Source organism: Rhipicephalus sanguineus, chromosome 11 (genome assembly GCF_013339695.2).
Source record: "Rhipicephalus sanguineus isolate Rsan-2018 chromosome 11, BIME_Rsan_1.4, whole genome shotgun sequence".
Classification (NCBI taxonomy): domain Eukaryota; kingdom Metazoa; phylum Arthropoda; class Arachnida; order Ixodida; family Ixodidae; genus Rhipicephalus; species Rhipicephalus sanguineus.
The window spans coordinates 54661682-54682848 of NC_051186.1; the positions used below are offsets into that span (position 1 = coordinate 54661682).

Here is a 21167-nt window from a genome sequence, read left to right on the forward strand (position 1 = left end):
TCGCGTGCGGCTGGATGTAACGCCACGCCTCCGTGCTTATTTGGAATGCGTACAAGATCGCACCATTGACGTAAAAGTGGCGAGAGCCGCGTTTTCAAGAAAGGAAACGTGGGCAAGCCAAATGACGATTATAGTTGTGTGGCAGAAATACTCCCCAAATGCTCTACTTTTCTTTTTTTTTCTTTTTTTTTAGAGTGTATAGGTATACGCGTCGCTGATAGCACCTTGCGGGTCGCGCTCCCGTGTTCACGCTACGTGCGCTCACGACTGTACATGCACCGCCCTCTGGACCATGGATGGCGCTGACTGCGGAGCTCCAGAAATGCCTAGCACACGTCTTCCTGTGCGCTCGGTTGAAGGTGAAGTGGTGGATGTCGTGCTTATATAGCCAGCGTCGACTAGACTAGTTTCGCATGACGCGCGGTGCGCTCATTCCGCTTTCCCCGACCCAACATCGTGCGGTCGGTCAGGTGGGATGGATGGACCCTCCCGGCCACACACCGCATTAGCCTTATTGGGTTTTCTGGCTGCTCGCATCGTTCGCGTGTAGTACTATACCATATACCCCTTTGCGGAGGATGGCCCGCCGCCGACTCTCGCCTTCACCGGCGGAACGGCGCGCGAGGAGTAATCGAATGAGGCCCCGTGCGATAAGATGGACGAGGACGCGAGGTTTACGCCACCCCCCCCCCTTTTTTTTTTCTCGGTTCCTGCGGCGAGCGCACGTGCCGTGAGCTCTGCTATTCTGCGGCGTTGGAAGGCTCCCGCACTTGTCTCACGACGACCGCGCCGCCGCCGCTCGTGTCACGTCTCTGTCGGCGATTCCGACGTGCGCACTGGGGTGGTACTATTGTGACATGGCATGGGTGCTGTGTTCCAATATTCACCGTCATAGAAGGCTCACGTGTAGCGCTTGCTAAGCTATCGGGGGGGTCTCGGGTTCGATTCACGGCCGCGACGGCCACATTTCGATGGGGCCAAGATGCAAAAACTCACAGGTTCTTATGCATTCGCCTACGACGCCTCGAAGGCGAAAGCCATCTTCTTCTTCGTTTTCTTCTCAATCGATGTATTGATCCTCCCCAGCCCCCCTCTGGAAACCTTCTGCACCTAGCTTGGTTTTGCACTGCCTCCAGGATCGGAGGCGTTGCAAGCTTTCTGCACCTCACCTTGTTTTGCACTGCCTCCGTGATTGGCCCACCCTTCACCAAGCGACGATGTCGTGATGACGTCATCATGTGACGTCGCGTTACGTGACGTCATATTGACGTCACAAATTTTGGTGATCTTTGGCGTCATATGGTGACGTCATCACGTGATGATGACTTTTCGCATCACTCGTGTTGACGCCGACGGCCATGTTTAACTCAATTCAAGCTGCGTCGAAGCCGACAAAAGAGACAGCTTTGCGAATACAGCATCGAATAGGAGAAGGACACAGGCTTCTTGTTGTCCAAACAATATGGCGACTGAGAGTACTGTAGCCAGGGCTTTCTTTTTTCTTTTTTTCTTTTTTTTTTTTCTTGTGGGAGGTGTAAGGATAGACGGGAGATTCCTCGACTGCGCAGTGGAGGCTGGGTAGGCGGGTTTGTATTGCATCGTTGGAGACAGCTTCGTTCGAAGTCAACTGCCACTTGTATTGACGAATGAAGCTATTTTCTCGGTATACTACTTCTATGTGTTTGCGTACGGATGTATGCATATTTGTTTGTGTGTGTTTAAGCGACTTTCTTGTGCTATGCCTCGTCATTGCACATAGACTAAGAAAATTATTCATATGTGTGTCACAAAAGTGTGTCACAAAATGCCTCTGTGCACGTCGACAAGAGTGTTCAACGAAACGTTTTTTAAAAGAAAATTGTGGGTATGGGCGAATAGTAAATTGAGATTCAAGGCGAATTCGATGCGAGTAATAATTCGGTCGAATAATTTCGGATCGAATATTTCGTAAGGTATATACCACATATTATTAAGAACAATGAGGATTTTTGTCATGACCCAAATAACTTGCTCAATACTTTTAAGGATTTGAACGAGGCATGTGTGAATATTACTTTTTTTGGTTCGAAGGGAAGTGGAAGCAACATTAAATAGTATCAAGATTTAATTAGCGGTAGGGTGGAAGTTATAGGTGGTACAATACGTTACTTTTTTTTTAAATTACTATATACCTAGCGCATATAAGCCCGTATAACACGCTTTTAAACTTTAAAAAACAAATAGTTAATTGAGGTTAAGGTAATATGTACATTTAACTAAAACACGTTGGCGGGCTAGTTGGTTAGCATCGATGAAGAGTGAGTAAGCGCGACTAGACAGGGACGGAGAAAGAAAATAGACAGGCGCTGTGTTCTTGTCTGTTTTCTTTCTTCGTCCCTGTCTAGTCGCGCTTACTCACTCTTCATGTACATTTAACATTGAAGTGTGGCTTCGCGGCAGTGCATATTTCCCCTGGATGGGTGGTTTCACGGTCTAACACACTCACACTGCAGTGAAACCACCTCTACAGGGGGTTATGTGCGGTCAGAAACACGCACACATTCGTTCATTTCGAATACTTCGAAATTTCGAACAATCTAAATTCGTGTCGAAGCGAATTCGAATACTGTAATTTTCGTTCGAATATTCGAAACGCCCCAATATTCGCCCATTTCTATAAGAAATTGGCATGACGCGGCGCAAACGTCATGCACGTAGAATTTCGCGCCGAGAAACGCACGGAACCTATTAAACTGCGCCGTCTCTCCCCCTGAGTACGTGACAGCACCAGCCGCCGTCGCACACGACGTCTCGCGTCTTGCGTGTACGCTCGAAATGAACACGCTGTGGTGACAGTGCATGTTGGACCCCATCGTGGCGCTCTGTCAGTGCTTCCAACGTCGCGGGCGGGAGACCGGGGGAGTTGTCGAGGCGTGTGTAGGGAGGGAGGGATACGGAGGGCATCGCTTGCCGGACCGGCTGATCCGCCCCGACAGTTGGCTTGAACGCAGAGAGCCGCGCGCCCGTTGCGCCTGTCCAAGTCGATGCACTTCAGCGCCACATGTAGCGCGCGCTCGCTCCGCTGAAGACGTGTTGCGTTTGTAGCTCCCACTGGCCGCGCAAAGTTTATTCAGTATTCTCTTTCTTTCTTTCTTTCTTTCTTTCTTTCTTTCTTTCTTTCTTTCTTTCTTTCTTTCTTTCTTTCTTTCTTTCTTTGCTTTATTTATTTATTTATTTATTTATTTATTTATTTATTTATTTATTTATTTATTTATTTATTTATTTATTGCTTTCTCTCTACACATCTTCGGACTCCGCCGCGTCTTTGTACGTAGGCTACCGCTAGACACTGGAGTACGGGTACTCTTGAAGCGCCGTGTGCGAGAGCGTAGGAGGGGGGGGGGGGTATTTTCGATCTTGCGTGTGTGTGTACCTGCACACATACACTTATGCACGTACGAACATACATAAAGTATAGGTGACCGCCCCCCCCCCCCCCCGGAAAAAAATTTCTGGCTGCGTTACTGGCCGTGTGTCTCGCATGTCTAAATTTTAGCGTACGCCAGCGTTGGCGCAACCAAGTGAAGGAGGAGGAATTAAAGGGGGGGGGGGGAGAATAGAGTTCCGGGTGTTTGTCTTCCCCTCCGCGGAATGTGGTACACATATCGTATGTATGCATATTACGTCATTGGCGTAGCCAAGAGGGGGGGGGGGGTTCAACCCTCCGAATGTTTTTTTTTTTTTAGTTTTGCGTGTGTTTGTAGCACACATGCAAACACACGCATGAACGTACTCAAGTGACGATTAAATACCCCCCCCCCCCGCCTCCGTCGCCACGAAAAAAAATTGTCGCTACACCCCTGTATTACGTATAACGCGCACACGCACCCCTCGAAACTTCCGGAGCCTACATCTACGGCGTGCCTTGTAATCGTATCGTGGTTTTGGCCCAGCAGTTAGAATCAATGCAACATCCCTGTTCGCCAGGCATGCCTTTTTGCTGCTTCGCGCCGTGTGTCTTCTGAAAACCTCGTTGGAGACTTGTATGTTTCAAGCTATACTCAGTTTACAGAGCTTTATTGATGCAATCACATCTGCAATTATTACGCACTATCCAGTGTTCGGGGACTACACCTTAAAGGTTCTTTCCTCGATTGTTCTCCCCCCCCCCCCCCCCCCCCCTATATATCTCTCTCTCCTGCGTGCCATGCATTTGTCACAGTCGTAGGAAAATCCAGCGATGGTATCGAGGTGGCTGAACGAATATTAGAATTTTCACGATTTTTCAGAGGACAGCGTATGCGATAGGAATGCTTAGTGTTGGCTCTCTGGCGCATCGTGCGGTAAAAGTTGCCAGTCTGCACTCTGACCGATCTTCCTTCCCATTTTTTTTTCCTTGTTTTAATTTTGCGAAGTGCGTGTTCACTGTAAGCCACTCATTACGCGATAATTTGTTCGCTTGCTATACGCTAACATGCATGGCCTTTCGAACCAGTGGTTTGTCTCCACTATAACTGATAAGCTCTCGCCGCCGTGATGCAAGTGCTATTTTCAGCCATTGATCCAACGAGCGAAGTTCGTAACCGATGCATCATTTGACACGGAGTTGTATGTATAGGTGGCCTCGCGTTGCATGGTTGCGTGAAGTCTTCACTTGAGCCCTTAATTGATCGACGCGCCGCCAGCCGGCCGTTAAGCGGGAGCTTTCGAAGCGTTAACGTGTAGCAACCCCCCCTCATCGACCGATAATGGACCGTGCGTGCGCGATAATTGAATATTCTCAGCGCTCTTTCGTTAGCCCAATAAGACCAAGAACAAAAGAATTAACCACCCACATTTTATTGATCTTTGGTACTCGAAGACGCGTTCACGTTGTCTCTGCTTTCGCTAGAGTTTTATCATTTTGTCTTGTCCTTTCAAACGCTGCGCGCGTTTTATTATAAGGTACGCTAAGCTTTTGTCGGAGCGCGAATCTATGCGCGACTCCTAGAACTGCTGTAAAGCGATAATTTTGTTTGGCAGTGTGCCTCTAAGAACAATCACCGCGGAGAGACCGGCGTTCTTTATTCGTCTTGTTTATTCAAATAAGTTAAGTGTTTGGAGTATTCAGTCACGTCCAGTTTCCAACAATGTCTGTATCGACACTTTGCAACGCTTAATTCATGTAGGCTCCACGACGCTCTTGAAGACACCTTGGGGTGCGCAGCTTGCAGTCTCCGATGTGCAATGTTGAATTCAATAATGTTTTCTGGGCACTACGAGAAGCTGTGGTGTTGCGATGCGGGCTCGTTGGTATGACACGTTGGGACACTTGTAGCCCGTATGCTGCGAAAATATGAAAAGGGTCCGTGAACACACAGAACGCAGACACGGTGCTTATCTGTGTATCCGTGTGCCTTTCCTGTGCCTTCGTATGTACGCGGTACACTAGTGTACAAGCGTCCGAGTGATTGCAGCTAAGCGCGTGGTTGTCCTGCAGGAGGTGTACTGCGGCAAGGAGACGCTGTGCACGGTGGACGGGCTGCACTTCAACAGCGCGTACCGGGCCCGAGTCAAGGCCTACAACTCCACCGGGGAAGGACCCTACAGTGACGTCATCGTGCTGCATACGGCCGAAGGTACGTAACCTTGCCTGCAGTATACCACGCCTGCACCGCGGTGGTGACGTCATTGCGCGCAAACATTACTTCACTGAGGTCAAGCTCACCCGCTCGTGGCGGCACCGCACGCTGCGTATCCGCCGCCCCTTGACTTTGCGCGAGGGAAACCTTCTATTCCAGTGAATTAGCGATCGGCTTAGGTATATGTACCTCAAGTAGAGAGGTAGAAAAAGACGTTTGGAGAGTCGTTTTCAGCAAGGCTGACGCACTTTGCTTACTCACGCACTCTTGTTTGGAGAAAGGGTAATGGCGTACATAAGGCCCCCCCTCCGTGCGCACGCCTATGATGGCATATACGTACTCGCCCGCTCCGTTCCTTCTTCGCCGCAGTTCCAGGCCCCAAACAGGTATCAGTTTCACTTACTGGCTGAATTTTGTGTAATAGGCATGGTTCAGAATTTTTGTCACGACAGTGATGGCAGAGTGAGAAACTTATACAGCTGAAATCGTAGGGAACGCAATCGACTACCTGTCGTGGTGTTCCGCACATGGTGCCGCTTCGAATCAGATTAAAGAGGAGCCGGTAGCCTGTGGCGCGTAAAATTCAGCCTTATCCGTTCATAGGTTGCGTGATGAACGGCAGTGTTAAGTTCTGGTTGAATCGACGCGAGACGCTTCTTTTCCCGACATTTGCGATGCAGTGGCGTGGTTCGCGTTGGACCCGGTGGCGTGCCATCCCGATATCGTGCTGTCCGAGGAGAACGCGACGGCTCGGTGCGAGAGCTACGAGCACCGCGTCGTCCTCGGCTCGCTGTGCTTCTCCCGCGGTGTCCACTACTGGGAGGTCACCGTCGACCGGTGCGACAACAACGCCGACGTCGTCGTTGGAGTGGCACGCGCGGACGCTGCCAGGGATGTCATGTTGGGTAAGTTCACGGCCACGCCCGCTTTCTTTTCTTTCTTTTTAAATGCGAATGCGTTTCATAGTCGGGCTATGTCAGGCGTCGGTGTCCGCGCACCGGCAGGTGTTATCTCTCCGCTGATTCCTCTCCCATAGCAACAGCTGCGGGCGCGCGCGCTTATCCTCGCCCCTAGCAACCGGAGCAGGTGGTGCGGGCGGAGTAGCGGAGAGTGAGTGGAGAGGAGGAGCGCGCTCTGGCGTGTGAGGGCGCTCGCATCTCGGGAGCTCGGCGGAGCTCCCGCGTGTGTGGAGAGAGTGTAAAGAGGGTAGGTGCAGTGCTTCGCCGCTCCTTCTCTCGCCGTTCGCTCTCTCCTCCCTGCGCCACCGCCTCAATGCAGTGCGTTTGAAACGCGTTTGTAGCGTTTGTGCTGCCTTGGCACAGCCTGAAAACAGCGCGTTCTAAACACGTTTGTGCTGCATTGAAGGCGGTGGCAACATCCCTGAGGTGATTACGAACGCACGTAGGAAGCGTTCCTTGAAAGAGGCGCCCAAAAGGGAGACACTTGAGCGCTTCGATGTGTCCAGCTTTACGCCATCAAAATTACTACGCCGTGTACTCTCGGTGCAAGAAATGCATTCGCATTTCCTCACGATTCCCTTCGGGGAGGTGGGGGCATTTTTTTTTTAACTGCCGAGCTGTTAAAGCTTTACGTTGCGCCGGGTAGCGCTAACAAAAATGAACCGGCACGCGCTCGCATCGTCCTTCATATTCTGCTTCGCTCCCACAATTCGTGCACCGACTTGTCCGGCCGTGGAATGCAATAACAATGATGGGCGAGTATGTTACCAGACTAAAATCACGTAACTATTCACGGACTAAAATCACGTAATATCACGTAACTAGTTACGTGACTGAAACCACGCAACAGCTAGTCACGTGACATGTCCCCGCCATAAACCACGTAACTACTCACGTGACTAGAATCACGTAACAGCTAGTCATGTGACAGGTTGCTGCAAAAAACACGTAACAGCTAGTCACGTGACACGTTCCCGCCGTAAACCACGTAACAACTGTTCACGTGACTCAAAATCCCGCAAGATCATGTAACAGCTACTCACGTCACATGTTCGCGCATGAACCACATAAAGCCTAGTCACGTGACTTAAATCACGTAACATCACGTAACAACTGGTCACGTGACATGTTCCCACATAACAGCTACTCATGCGACTAAAATCACATCAAGTAACAGCTAGTCTCGTGACATGTTCCTGCCGAAATCACGTGACACGTGCATAGTGGGGGGGAACCGATTGAAACTGGAGAAGGATAGCCAAGCCTAACCATACTGAGTACTATATTAGCAAAAACTTGGCATCTCTAGTAGTAGTAGTAGTAGTAGTAGTAGTAGTAGTAGTAGTAGTAGTAGTAGTAGTGGTAGTGGTGGTGGTAGTAGTAGTAGGCATCAAACAGGTCACGTGACCAAATTGGAATGAATAAATAAATAAATAAATAAAACCAAACAATTATAAGGATAGTATTGGTGATGATGATGACTTCCGGTACGAAATACTGGACTTTCTAAAAAGCAATTTGTGTTTTTAATAATTACATTAATTAGGGAGTTACATTAATTGTAATAAGCCTAGGCAAGGCACCTGGATAAGTAAGAAGGTCATGTAGATAATGAGGAGCACACACTTGGCAGGATTCCAGCAGCGCTGGCAGCAAATCACGTGATGCGAGGTTTTCCTCAAACACCACTGCATGAGCCCGCAGGTCACATGATTTCGATTTGCCCGATCAAGTGTAAGAGCATTTCAAATCTAGCGGCGGACTTACAACACCACGTGACCTCGCTAGCCAATGACACAAACTGGCGCGCACTTACAGCTTTGCTGTCTGGCAGTTTGCACGTCATGGAACTGGCTGAATTTTTTATATGTGAGAGCTGAGGCATCATTTAGTGGGGGTAAATTTCATGGGCATTGAAATTGCATAATTAATTCACTGTTTCAGTGTTTTAAATATTCAGTTTCTTTTTCCAACCCGCTATGATAATATTGTGTTGTTGATTAGAAAGCTCGGAATCTTTGATACGCTCTCAATTCTAAATGAATATTCGATTCATTATTTAAATTTGAATAGTGTCCTGCTCATGTGGTGATCACAAACTGAATAGGACACTATTGGACTGGTTCGAAATTTCAGATTATTTGTTTCATTCATCCAGTCCACTATTCACTGTTTATAAATGCTCTTTCTGAAGTTCATAAATGCTGATGTTTTATCGAATATTTTTTGAAAACCGCATAGCTTCATCCAAAATGGTGATAAGCAGGAGCGTAGCCAGAATTCTTTTGTTTGTTTGTTTGGGGGGGAATTAATTATCCTTTATGTGCTTTTGTACGTATGTGTGTCTATACACATGCAAAATAGACAATTTGGAGGAGGGGGGAATTGAACCCCCCCCTCCTCTCCACACTGGCTACATCAGTGGTGATGAGTCTAAAAGATTTACATAGTCTAAAGGCATATATCGGCTTATCTAAAGGTATATGTATATGGCTCGTGCAGAGGGTGAAACGATGTGGGATGTAGTCTTACTTTAGAGAGGGCAGTTATAAATATTTAGTCGGTGCTGTCTCTTCATTTAAACCTCTTGCAGGCAAAGACGACAAGGGATGGAGCATGTACATAGATCACCAGCGGTCTTGGTTTCTCCACGCCGACCGGCACGAACACCGAGTGGATGGGGGCGTCGAGAGGGGTTCAGTCATCGGGATACTGCTAGACTTGGACAGGCGTCAGCTGTGCTTCTACGTCAATGACGAACGGCAGGGACCACCCATCGCCCTGGGGGCACCGGTGCAGGGACCGGGCGCCGCACTCTACCCAGCGTTCAGCCTCAACCGCAACGTCCAGCTGACCGTACACACGGCCCTAGACCCGCCACAGTCCTCAGACGATAGCGACGATGCGGCTGACGACAGCGAAGAGCCCCCGCGAGAGCTTGCCGACCCTCTTCTTCCCGGTGCCAGGAATGTGACACCCAACTTGCCACCGCCGGTGGTGTGAAGATATTTTTTTTATTTTTCTGTTTTTGATGATGGCACAGGAGATGCCACAACTTATTTGTTGTCCGGCCACGTTACGAATTCAACATGACATCGTGTGCCGTGCTATGTCTTTTAAAAGTTTGGGAACGAGGTGTGCAGCTTGAAATGTTCGGCCAATGTTTGGCAAGTGAAGTTGCCAACACGGTGGCACATGAATGAAATGCAGCTGCAACGGAAGTGTGTAAATTTGAAAAGTTGCCCAGTGTCCACTGTATCCTGTTCGCTTTGCAGATTATGACTGAAAAACATTTTTTTAAATGAAATGCCACCTTGAATACCTGAGCAGCAGAAGCACATGCCCTTCGGTGTACCCTGTAATCACACTAAACAGGAGAGCTAAGACATGGCCTCACATATCCAGCGCAGCAGAGTGCATGCCAACGGATCTTGGAGGCCATGCTTACGGTTCAGTGTTTGGTGCTCAGAGTCATGCTCTCCGTAGCTGGGCCATCACTACGCTTAACCACTGGGCAGTGAATATAGTCGCAAAAAAAAAAAAAATTAGAAGCCCCTGTCACCAGGCGACAAACACCAGAGCAGCCGGGAAACGCTGTTGATAAGCCAACAGACATTCACTTTCGAAGATAAGATTACTTTTGCAAGGTTTCTTGCCCGGTGCGTGAGTCATATGGGAAGTCTGGCGACAGTGATCAAATTGACAAAGGTAATTGTTAGGAAGATAGGGTTATCGTCTAAGTAAGGGTTAAAGGTGGGTGGCATATGTGCCGAATGTTGCACGCTCAGCTGTTCGTGGTTTGTCGATTGGAAGTCCAGTTTATCGAAACAGACCCCATATCCTTTTTATGTCATTATGTATAGACGCGTTTCTCTTATAGGTCTAGTTAGTTAATTATGTATGTGAAACTGCTGTGCTGAAAAGACGTGTGCACATCTACACGTGACGATCAGTTCTTTTTTTAGGAAAATCTTTTAGCGCTTCCTCTTGGTTGGTGGCATAATTGCTTATGCCCATGCTTAATAGTGAATAGATCCGTTCAAATTTTTTGTTGACATCCTTAAAGCAAGGATTTAAACAGGCTAGTTGCGTTCAAATTCACAGCAAAAACTAATACTGCGATGCAGGAAACGTAGGCTTCCTCGCATAATTCGCGTGCTTGATGACAGCTTATGACATTCTGGAATGTGTGCTGCAAATTAAAGGGGGACAAAAACTGGCCTTTCTGCAATGCTCAGTTGCCTGGTGACTGATTGTATCACATCATAAAACGTTAATTGCGAATTAAAAAAAAAAAGACAAGTAAAAAAATATGCGTTATATATGGAAAGTGGTTTTAAACTACCAGTGTTTTCCCCAAGTTAGTAATTTTGCCAACGAAATCTTGTGGATGTTCGTGCACATGCGGTATATGTGGATCCGGCACCTATAAAAGCACATGTCTGCCCAACGAATGGTTATAAATATTCTTGGTTGTAGTTTACAACAGCACAAACCATTCATTTGATTAGAATTTGCTTAGTCTATCGTTTTTGCTGACTTCATTTTAACAATGAACCAGCTAGCCCACTGTCAGATTATTTTAGTTTTTATATCAATGAAATGGTGTGGATACACTGTGCAAGTTAAGCACGCTTTTATGGAAATGAGTCTCATGCGTTTCTTGCCAGATAATCTTTCTTTTTGCATTTTCTTTGAGCAAAATAATATTTTCATAGGTTGTGGAGCAAATTGAGCGAGAAATTGCTTAAATAAGACAAGACTGGAAATGCATGTCATTTTGCCATAATTGTAAATTTTGCACAAAGGTCGTTAGCTTGCTGTATTTTAGGGTATTTCTCATCACCGACTGACATATCACAAATGGCTTGCTTACCACCTATGCACTCTGATCACTTAAGCAACAAGCAAAGCATCTTGCAGTTGCAAGGTGATACAGAAATGCTGTCCCAGTCCTGAAGAAAGACATATCAGTTGCTTCTCCGATTTCGATTGTTTGATCGACATTTTACTTACTATTAGAGGTGGCTCATTCAACGAGGAACTGTTTCCTGCGCGTTCTGAGCTGCAAAAACATATAAAGTTTATGTTCTCGAATGTATCTTTTAAGTCGCCAACACATTTAGTAGTCCTTGGCTTGAGCCCAGTAGATTCAGCTGGATTGAAGTACAGCGCTCATTGCCAACTTATGACTGCCGTATCAACTCCTTCGTTTGTTCTCTACATGGCAGGTAGACAAACATGGTCTACTTTATATCACAATATGTTCGTGTAACCCACTTCCATTTTCTTCTTGTGTTCTAGTAGCTGGTCAATCTGGGGCGCAAAAGCATCCTTCGAGAAATTTTTCGTGCTTTTTTTTTCCGATAGAACTTATAAGCATTGTGTAGTGTGAATAATATACAGCGTGTTGTGTCTTGAGGCAACGTACATATCAGTTTACGTAAGTACTGTTAATGCTTCGAAGCTGCATACATACGAAGCCACATTTAGTGGCTGATACATCGAAGTCTATTGATGCCTACCGTTGGAGAGGCATAGGAAAATCGTGGTGAGCGACGATTCATGTTTTTGCTATGTTATTTGCAGCGCTTATTCTGCAGCGACAACACCGTTGAATTCGCAGGAGGCGGGAATATAGTGTCGGCTGCATTCTCCCATTTGTCCAGGTGTTGTCAGAAAGTGAAATTTCTGTTCTTCCTGGCACAAGTTTTGTTTGGACAAAGTTAATTTGAATGAGCGAAAATTCAGCATATGCACGTAACCGATCGCTCTGACAGTCTGCCACTGCAACAGCTATTAAAAAGCATGAGAAAACTGGAAATGGGTGACGCATCGCGTGAAAGATACCGGTGAGAGCGAGAGCACTGCGTCACGCCATTCGTCGCCACAGGTGCTTGCGTGCAGCGCTAGAGCAAAGCATTGCCACGGTTGCATTGCTCGTACGAAGCTGTTCGCACAGCACAGGGCAGCTATTAAACAAGGCTCTTCTGACGCCGTATAAGTGTCCTGCCATTATTTACGTGTTCTAATTATCTTTACCACTTAATTTTTTATATATACATATATAGTGTCCTAGTAGGGAAGAAAAGTTTTGCGAGTGCTTTGAGGGCCCTTGAAGTCATATCGAAGTGTGAAAAACGTGCGTGGCTTTTGGCGGAGAGAGATTTCATCGAATACGAAAGCACTGCCGTGTGTGTAAATTTTGACGTTTCCGGTTAGATGAAGGAAGAGTGCGTGCCGTTCATGTGTCCATCTGACTTTCACCTGCCACTTGTGTTAAAATATTTCTAGCACCACTTCAATTACGTCGAAAGCTGCCTTTCCCTCCTGTGGATTAAAAACGGAAAGCCAACATTATATTTTAAAGGAAAAAATGCAATTTTTTTCTGCACTCCTAAAAACAGCTGCACCCTTTTGAGCATCTTTTTGTCCCGCAATAGTAATCTGTGTGTGCCTTTCCTAGCCTTCAGGTCACGAACGGCACACACGCTATCAGCTTTACAGCATTCTTAATAGGAAAGAGACGAGTGCTGAGTTTTCAAGAATCAAAACGCGATCACTTCAGATGAAGATTATTGCGGAACAAAACGCCTTTTTGTAGGATGCAACTGTTTTTGGAGTGTACTACTTGATTATATGAACTTGAAATGCGTTGACCATTTACGCTGAAATTTTGTCATTGCGTATTACTTCGTTATCGATTAAGCTCATTAATTAATTAAAATCCTTCTAAATAAATTAAAGCTTGAGAGTTTGCACTGTCGTGAGCACATTTTTCATGTCAACAGCTTCAAGCCACACTGCACTGCTGTTCTGGTGATTTACTTTTTTTCGTTATGTTTAGAACCATCCGCAATGTAGCCAAGAAAACTAGTCACGTGTGTAAAGAAAAGCGTAGTGTCAGTTGAATGATCTCCTTGGTAAGCGTGAGGATGCATGTGTCATCTACAAACACCACCTAACAGTAAGACTACAGTGCACAGCTGTCAGATTTTATACTTTTCATGCCGATTTGTTTTTTTACCACCGAAGCAAAGGGAATGACAGACAAACCTATCCAGTGATCCCTCGTAAGGAAGTTGCATTATTCATCACTCACTGGCTGCGGAAGTTCGGAGGCAGCTTGCTTTCTTGTATGCGTGCGTCTAAAACTGTGTAATCAAGTCTACTTTGTGAGCTTTTGGTATGGTCATTACTTTTTTTTAAACCATAGTTTTGGTTATGTTTTCCTTTTCTTTAAGTAGAGGTATTTCATCTCGTAGCCACAATACAGCCATCACGCAATGGTGTTTTATCATTCATCAAAAAGTGCTGCGAATTAAGTAGCCACGTTAAACTGCATGAGGAACGATATGTTGTCAGCCCATGAAATCTTTCACTTCTGTCTGTTCCTTCATACACAGGATGTGCGTTCTTAAGTACTGCAGTGCAAAGTACTGCCATAAATTGTAACGTATCATTCTGCTTCTGTCTACGAGTACACAGTTTACAGGTGCTTCATCTATTCTGCTAGGTTGGATACTTTTGTTTGCTTGTTAAACTCACTTCCATGTCTCATTTTTCATCGGGCGTATTGTGCTGTATCTCTTATGTTGCTCTTGCACATCGTATAGTGAGTTTAGTCTGTGCCATCCACTTGCTGGTGCTATTGTCAAGCTACCGCTTTATTTTCATCCCTATCCCATTCATTTGATTTGGAAAGCCCTAGTGTTAACCTGCCTCGCCGAGATGACTTAATTAGCTGAAACCATAGCAGTAATTGGCAGTTTTGTTGCAATAATGTAGTATTGTCAGTTACTGGTGTATGCCCGGTATTTGCAGAGTTGTAGAATTCCGTAATAACGAGTTTGGCAAGGTCCAACGAAGACTGCTGTTTCGAGTCGGCTTTACCCTGTGATTGCATTGGCCTCTGGTATCGCGCTGTACACTTTCTTTGACACGACGCGCGAGTTCACGAAAGCCGTTTTAAAGATTTTGTGCACTGCCAGGGTTTGCCAACACGCCGTGGTTTGTATACTTATTTATTCCGCAGTACTCTTTGAATGTGTGCGTACCGAGTGCTTACGTTTACCGAAGACTGTCCATTGTGAGGGTGGGGCGCGTGTATTAATGTGTACCCTCTCTCCTCCAACTATCAGCACATGTGGAATGAAAGGTTGGCTGTAAATAGCAGAGAGCTTTCCACTGTTTCTTTCATTGCTGCTGTAGCATATGTAGCATATCCGGTAGAGAAGTCACTACTATCGTGTTTTTTCTTCACATTTTTTTTTAATGTATGCAGTACTGTGTTTATTGAATGAATAAAAGTTTTTTTCTCTGCGTATTCGTGATGTTTCCACTTTCTCATCTCAATCTCACGTCGAGCACTCACATTTCGTCAATGATGCTGTGGTGGCTTGGTATTATGTCTGAGTGGCCGCAGGATTTTCTTTAGATTACATTTTCTCAAACACACAAGTTTGCGATGTTTACTCTTTCATTATGTCTGCAATGTAAGTTACACAGCAACCCTTACTGGGACTTGTGGGGCATTTAGGTGCAGACAGATATATTTGTGATGCCCTATAATAGGTACCGAAGAAGGACACCTAGAAAGAGAAATATTTTCCCTGCAAAAATTGTCCAAAGGAAATTACAGTAACACCTGCCTAATCACCATGTTACAGAGACAGCATAGGGAAGTGTGTTGCAATATTAGTTAGAGCATTGATGTAAATTTATGTGCTTGCTGATCATCTGAATGGAATTCCTAATTTCGTAGGAATTTATTGAAAAGTACAGCTGACATACTGTTATTCAAAACTACTACAAGCATTTGAACTTGAAACATTAGCATGCTCGTTCATACATTTTATACTGGCACTGAGTAAAAACATAAGCAGGCTGCTTAAAGCTGTTATTAATTACGTCTCGAAATCTTCAACATTTGTATGGCCAAAACTTGCAGAAATAAAGCACATATCGGGGAGATCACGCTGCTGAGATAGAAATTTGAGGTATAGATGGTCAAGTGTGCGAAAATTAAGATGTCGAAACTGCATTATTACAAAACAGCCAGCATACTGATAAAGCATTCTTTCAAAGCTACTTTGTTAATTTTGCTGTAATATTTTATTTATTTACAGTACCCTCAGATTATGCAAGTATGTACATTGTTGCAAGAGAACACTTGGAAAGTTAATTCCTTTAAAACTCGGTTATTTTACTGCAACATGTTGGTTATTAGAAAAGAAAACGAAGGTCAGCACACGATTTAGAATTTTAGCACATCTGCGTGACGTCACAGACTTATTTTAGCACTCGGTCCACTCCGGTTCAGTTGAAATTCCTGAATTGAGTATTTGGTTCTATTGTACACTGCAGTCTAAATATAAACATGAAAAAAAATCACACCATCTCCCGTTAAAGGGGACCATGAGGCGATGCGAAGCAGCGTTTCGGCATGTCGAGCCCGCGTTTCAGAGGGGAGAGGGAAAGTGGAGAAAGAAAGTCGAGAGGGGAGGGGACAGGGGGAGGTGAGGGGAGAGAGTTGCGCATGCGCAGTAAGGGTGGTCACGCCGCACACCACCACCACCGGATTGAACTCCGCCATAAGATGCTTCGCATCTAATAGGAATTGTATGGACGCAGAACACATGACGTCACGGTGACTTTGTGCGGGAACTGCACGGTGGCGTCGCCACTTGTGTTTCGTTATCGCGCCTTCTCTGACTTGTCACTTCTCCTTTCAAGGTAAGAGGTTCTTGTTTTTTAAAATGCGAAACATTTCTTAGCGAAGCTTTGTCATTTTGAGCGTTTCTATCTACGTATCTATCTGTCTAGCGGCCTACGTCTGGGCGCTCACATGATCGCCTCCTTAACTTGATGTAGACCAAAATTGGCATGGGAGGGTTACGAGGGTAAGAGGATTTGACGAATATGATTGTCGGGTCATGACATGAATAACGTGAAAATCCTGTCCAGTACATCGTCAAACCCTTTCCTCCAGACACGTGTGGCACACCCGTTCACCACGGGTCGCGGTGTACGGGTATGCGCCACAGGTGATTGGCAGTTTATGTCTACCCAGGAACGGCGAGAACAGACATTGATCATTTAAATGCGAGAGTGTTAAGAAAAACCGACATCGGCAGCGTTTACCCGACGAATGGAAAGAATAAAAATTAGGATCCCACCAGGAATCGAACCCAAGCATTCTGCGCGGCAATCAGGTAAGAGTCACGCCAGGTCTAGAAACTGCTTTGGTAAAACACCCTGTTCAGGCGTAATGTCGGTGCAACGTCGATTGCGGTTGTGGCGCTGGCTATCTAATTTTACAAGAAAGCAATAAACAGTACATATATGTACTCCATAAGCCAGTTGATAGTTTGCGTTCTTTCCGTTTACTCTGTCCTTTCCTTCCTGTGTTCGTCCGATTGAATGCGCAATGATCCCCGCCACAGGCATGCACCAACTTGCCCGGCAAGAAGTTCTTCTAAAATGTACTCCTGCCAGGCCTGTAGCCAGGAATTTTTTTCGGGGGGGGGGGGGGGAGCACTTGCTGAAAACCTTGACTTTTTGAGAAAAACACCTATTTTTATTATTTATTGGTAAAAACGCGTAATTCACCAAAATTTCGGGGGGGGGGGTCCGCCCCCCCCCTCCTGTATTGTAGGAGTCAGGCCCATAGCCAGGGGGGGTGCCTCTAGCCCCTCCCCCCCCCCTGGCTACGGGCCTCCCACCCCCGCTGGCTATGGCGTCAGTGGTTCCAGCATTGGCTCCGCCTTTATAGCAGTGTAATAAACATTACATTTATTCCTGTGATTCAGCAAGCTACACTGAAGCATTACTCGACCCCGGACGAATACATGTATTAACGAAAGTTCCGTATGATATTCACATCATTGCACCGTAAAGGGCACTTAGTTTCGATAATACTGACGTATGTACTCTGACGTGAGGGCTGACATTACCTCGCACCATAAGTTACCATTTAAACGCCAGTGTTATCGACGTGCCTGGTAAGCCCACGATGTGCACACAGCTACTACATTTACAAAAACACGTCGATCCACCTCGTAACGCTTGGCTCAAAGCCATAAAATAGAGAAAACAGCATAGAAGTACTCGCTGACTGCTTCGCATGAAACCGATTCCCACAACGCTTGGGATCTGCCGATTCCTTTTTTTTTTTTTTGCTTTTTCGCTTCGTAAAAAGTGATAGCTATTTAAGGTAAAGTGATTTTTTTTTTCCGTTAGTGTCCTTTTATTTTCTCAAAAGTTTCGGAGCGATTAGTCTCAATGTATAGGAGACGTTATTTGCCGTCTTTCAACGGCATTCTAGTAATTATCATATAAATGTGAAGAAATTAAAGTGGACGAAAAGACAACTTGCCGCCGGTAGGGCCTGAACCTGCAACCCTCGGATAACTACAGAGCCTGACGGATAACGCGCCCGATGCTCCACCAACTGAGCTGTAGCGTACAAGAGTGTTGTTGGGCGAGGTGGTACATGGTTACACTCGAAGAAAGCCACTAAAACGCGGAAATAGGGAAAAAAAAACAAAAAACGAGTGGCAGAAGGCACACAGTGACAAAGAGCTTCTTATTTCGACGTTTTAGTGGCTTTCTTTGAGGCCTCCGCTACCGCTGTCCACTACTCCCGGCTCAAGGATCTGGTCTTTGACATCGTGCACTGGGCTGACCATGGTAGGTAGCCTCCCATTGCTCTTTATTTAGATGCGAAGCAGCTTTTGCACTGGGCTTTGTCCGTAGTTCCATTGGCGCCCGTCCGCTTTCAAAAACCTACCATAGCCATCTGTAACATATTGAGCGCGCTCGCGCTAAGGAGAAGTCTTCTTCGTCTTGTTCTTCGAACGCCTGGATGATGATACGTGCAGAGCGCGCGCTCGCGCCAAGGAGAAGTCTTCGTCTTGTTCTTCGACCGCCTTGATGATGATACGTGCAGAGCACTTTAGGGGCCCGGGCTGCCGTATGCTGTCCCAGCTTGGCGTAACGTAGACAAAACCAGGTGTGCTGGCACGCGCTAGCGCGTTCGGGCCTGTACGTGTAAGGGGCTGGTTAAGGCGCTGTGGCCTCTCCCCCTTACACTCTCTCAGCAATCATGTGATGGTGTCGGCGAACGAGATTCTGCAGACGCGCGATGAACCAACGCGTTGTATCCTAGTCAGAACGCGCTGGAACGCGCTAGCGCGTTTAAGGAGCTGGGTAAGACGCTGTGGCCTCTCGCCCTTACGTTGAATCACGTGATGGCGTCGGAGAACGAGATTCTGCAGATTCGTTCCGAACAAGAGTTCGGGACGAGTAACAGCAACAGCAACTACAGTGAATTCATGGTGTGCTCCACATGCAAGGAAGCGTTAACATCGGCCAAGGTGCCCGTGATGAACGTAACTAAGTCGACCCATGCGCTCCTTCGCATCCCCACATGGTTCCCTTTAGTGGTAGATGGTGAACTTTTGCTTACACTGAGGATGTAGGGTCGTAGTGTGCTGAGCGCATCTCCGCATGATGTGTCTATGTTGGCGTTTTGAGGGTAGCTATGAGGAAGTTTTGAGGCCTGCCTGCTATGTTCAAACTTTGGCGCCATGCCCTGCATATCTCTTCGCGTTTTTTGCAGTGCACTGCAGCCATCTAGTGCATCAAATCAGAAGCTCGTCCATTTTCTCTCTCTCTCTCGTTCTCTCTACGAGCAACCTTCTCCGCTCCGCCCGCATTCGCAACCGTGGGTTGGGCCGTCGCCTGAGGGCTGGGCGACTTGAAGAAACGCTCGAAAAACGCCGCGCCGCAGGCCCGCGCGAGCGTAAAAGCAACGTCGACGGGAGACCCGAAAACGATCCGACAGCTCCGATCCTTGGAGGCTCAGCCGCCGCTATGCCACCGCCGGGGTCGCAGCTGATCTGCTAAAAGAAAAACGCCGCCTGGAAACACACACCCCGCGCGCAGCGGCTAAAATCCTGCGTTCATTTCTCGCCTCCAAACGAAACGGTGAGCAGCGCGCGAGAGTCATCCTGCTTCCACCTTGCCGCGAGTCCTTCCTTTCTGTCTTTCCTCCCCGCTTGTCCCCTTTTCATCCCGTTCCCCCGTGTGTGTACCGGTTGAGGTGTTCTCTATCATGCACGCCGAACCCCATGAACAGAATCAGCAATGCGCGCGCGGCTCTCTCTCTGCTCCGGATGCGGAGCCGGCGACGTACGGCAACCGCAAGCGGTGCCCTCCGAAAACAGCTGCTCCCTCGGCGATTTCGCTCGAATTAGCGCAGCTGATCACACTTTCTAACCAGTTCAAGGGCTGTCGAGGGCCGCGAACGCCTCTTCGTAAAATGTGGGGCAGGAACACGGGGATGCTGGCTGTTGCTACTTCTCTCCCAATCATTTCGATCGCCTCCCGCTCATCGGTGATGGGCATGGCGCGCAGCCTTTTCGCCTCTCGATCCATTTGTAACAGCGCGTTTAAACATTCCAGCGAGTTGACCGCGCGCAGCGTCTACTAGAAAGATAGGCTAACGTTGAAAAGCGTCAGAAATGGAGACCTAAATAAAGGTTTATCGCTGTATTTTGATCGTCGGTGCACATATGCGCAGTTGTTGCGTACTACGCCATATAAACAGCCATGGGAGCCCTTTTAAAGACTATTTAAAGTTATTATTGCGGTGTCTAGATGAACATTTAGTAGTTGCTTAAGAGTACGGTGGAGCTATAGTTCCTGTTTGATAGATTTTCATTCACATTAGTACTTAAATATTGTGGATGTAGAAACCTTCGCGGAAATATTGCAAAGCAAAATGAGCATCTGGAAATTGAAGCTCCTTATGCCTTGAATTTCTTGCAGTAAAGAAAAAAATAATAATAGTCTGTTTGTAATATAAATCTATCATAGGTTGTCATTTTAATATCTTTCTTGAAGGGAAAGATTGGTCAACCATGTCATAGAGGCAATTCATAAAAAAAAAAAAATTAGTGCTTCAAAGTATGTTTCAGAGACAGGGAGCATTTTAGAACTCAGTTAATCAATAAACACATCTTTTTGGTGTAATGCACTGTGCACACCATGACATTATTAATCTTAATTTGGTCAGAACATGGAATTCTAACCTGCATGTGAAGATTCGTTAGCTAGAACCTTTTATACTACGCAAAGAATAAATGCATGCATGTGTGTAGATGGTATAAATTTACTTGGATTAAATTTTCATTGCAATCTTCCTTTCTCCCTCCCACATTTTTCCTGTTACAAGACGTCGAGATTAGTGTAGCTCATCATGGGAACGAGAGCAGCCGCCTGTAAGTATCTTTTCTTGGGATATTAATGTATTTTGCAAAAAGCTGAGTGTGAATTAGGATTGTTCTTTATAAAATACTTAAGCTTTTGACATAATAAATAAGTCGTATTCAGTTCATAATCCTGAAGGCGCGTGAACTTTAACGTTGGCAGGTGGGATTGTTTTATCATAGGCATTGTAACACAAGTGTTTGAGTTCAAAGAACGATGAAGATCTACAACCTCTGGTCTTGCTGTAATGGTTTTCACCTCCTGTCTTCTTAATCGTAGCTAATTGTGAAATCTTTTGATGAACGACTGCCACCTACGTTTGTTCTTGCGCTTG

General features: G+C 46.4%; 2 protein-coding genes across 4 annotated transcripts in view; both read left to right on the forward strand.

Moving 5' to 3' along the window:
* Nucleotides 1-14885, forward strand: part of LOC119374769 (E3 ubiquitin-protein ligase TRIM9) — a 219415-nt gene extending 204530 nt beyond the window's left edge. For both annotated transcript variants that reach the window (XM_049420272.1, XM_037644950.2), the window contains 3 exons: nt 5459-5597; nt 6281-6505; nt 9153-14885. In XM_049420272.1, coding sequence (XP_049276229.1) covers nt 5459-5597; nt 6281-6505; nt 9153-9562 — 774 coding nt within the window. In that variant the 3' untranslated portion in view covers nt 9563-14885. The remainder of the gene's footprint in view (nt 1-5458; nt 5598-6280; nt 6506-9152) is intronic.
* A 4393-nt stretch (nt 14886-19278) lies between these two features.
* Nucleotides 19279-21167, forward strand: part of LOC119373864 (protein unc-79 homolog) — an 84233-nt gene continuing 82344 nt past the window's right edge. Inside the window, exons 1-2 of one of the 2 annotated variants that reach the window (XM_049420271.1) lie at nt 19279-19549; nt 20799-20844. In XM_049420271.1, the coding sequence (XP_049276228.1) occupies nt 20823-20844 (22 nt within the window). In that variant the 5' untranslated portion in view covers nt 19279-19549; nt 20799-20822. Of the gene's footprint in view, nt 19550-20798; nt 20845-21167 lie in introns of those variants that run through there. The other variant, XM_037643931.2, reaches the window with a different exon arrangement.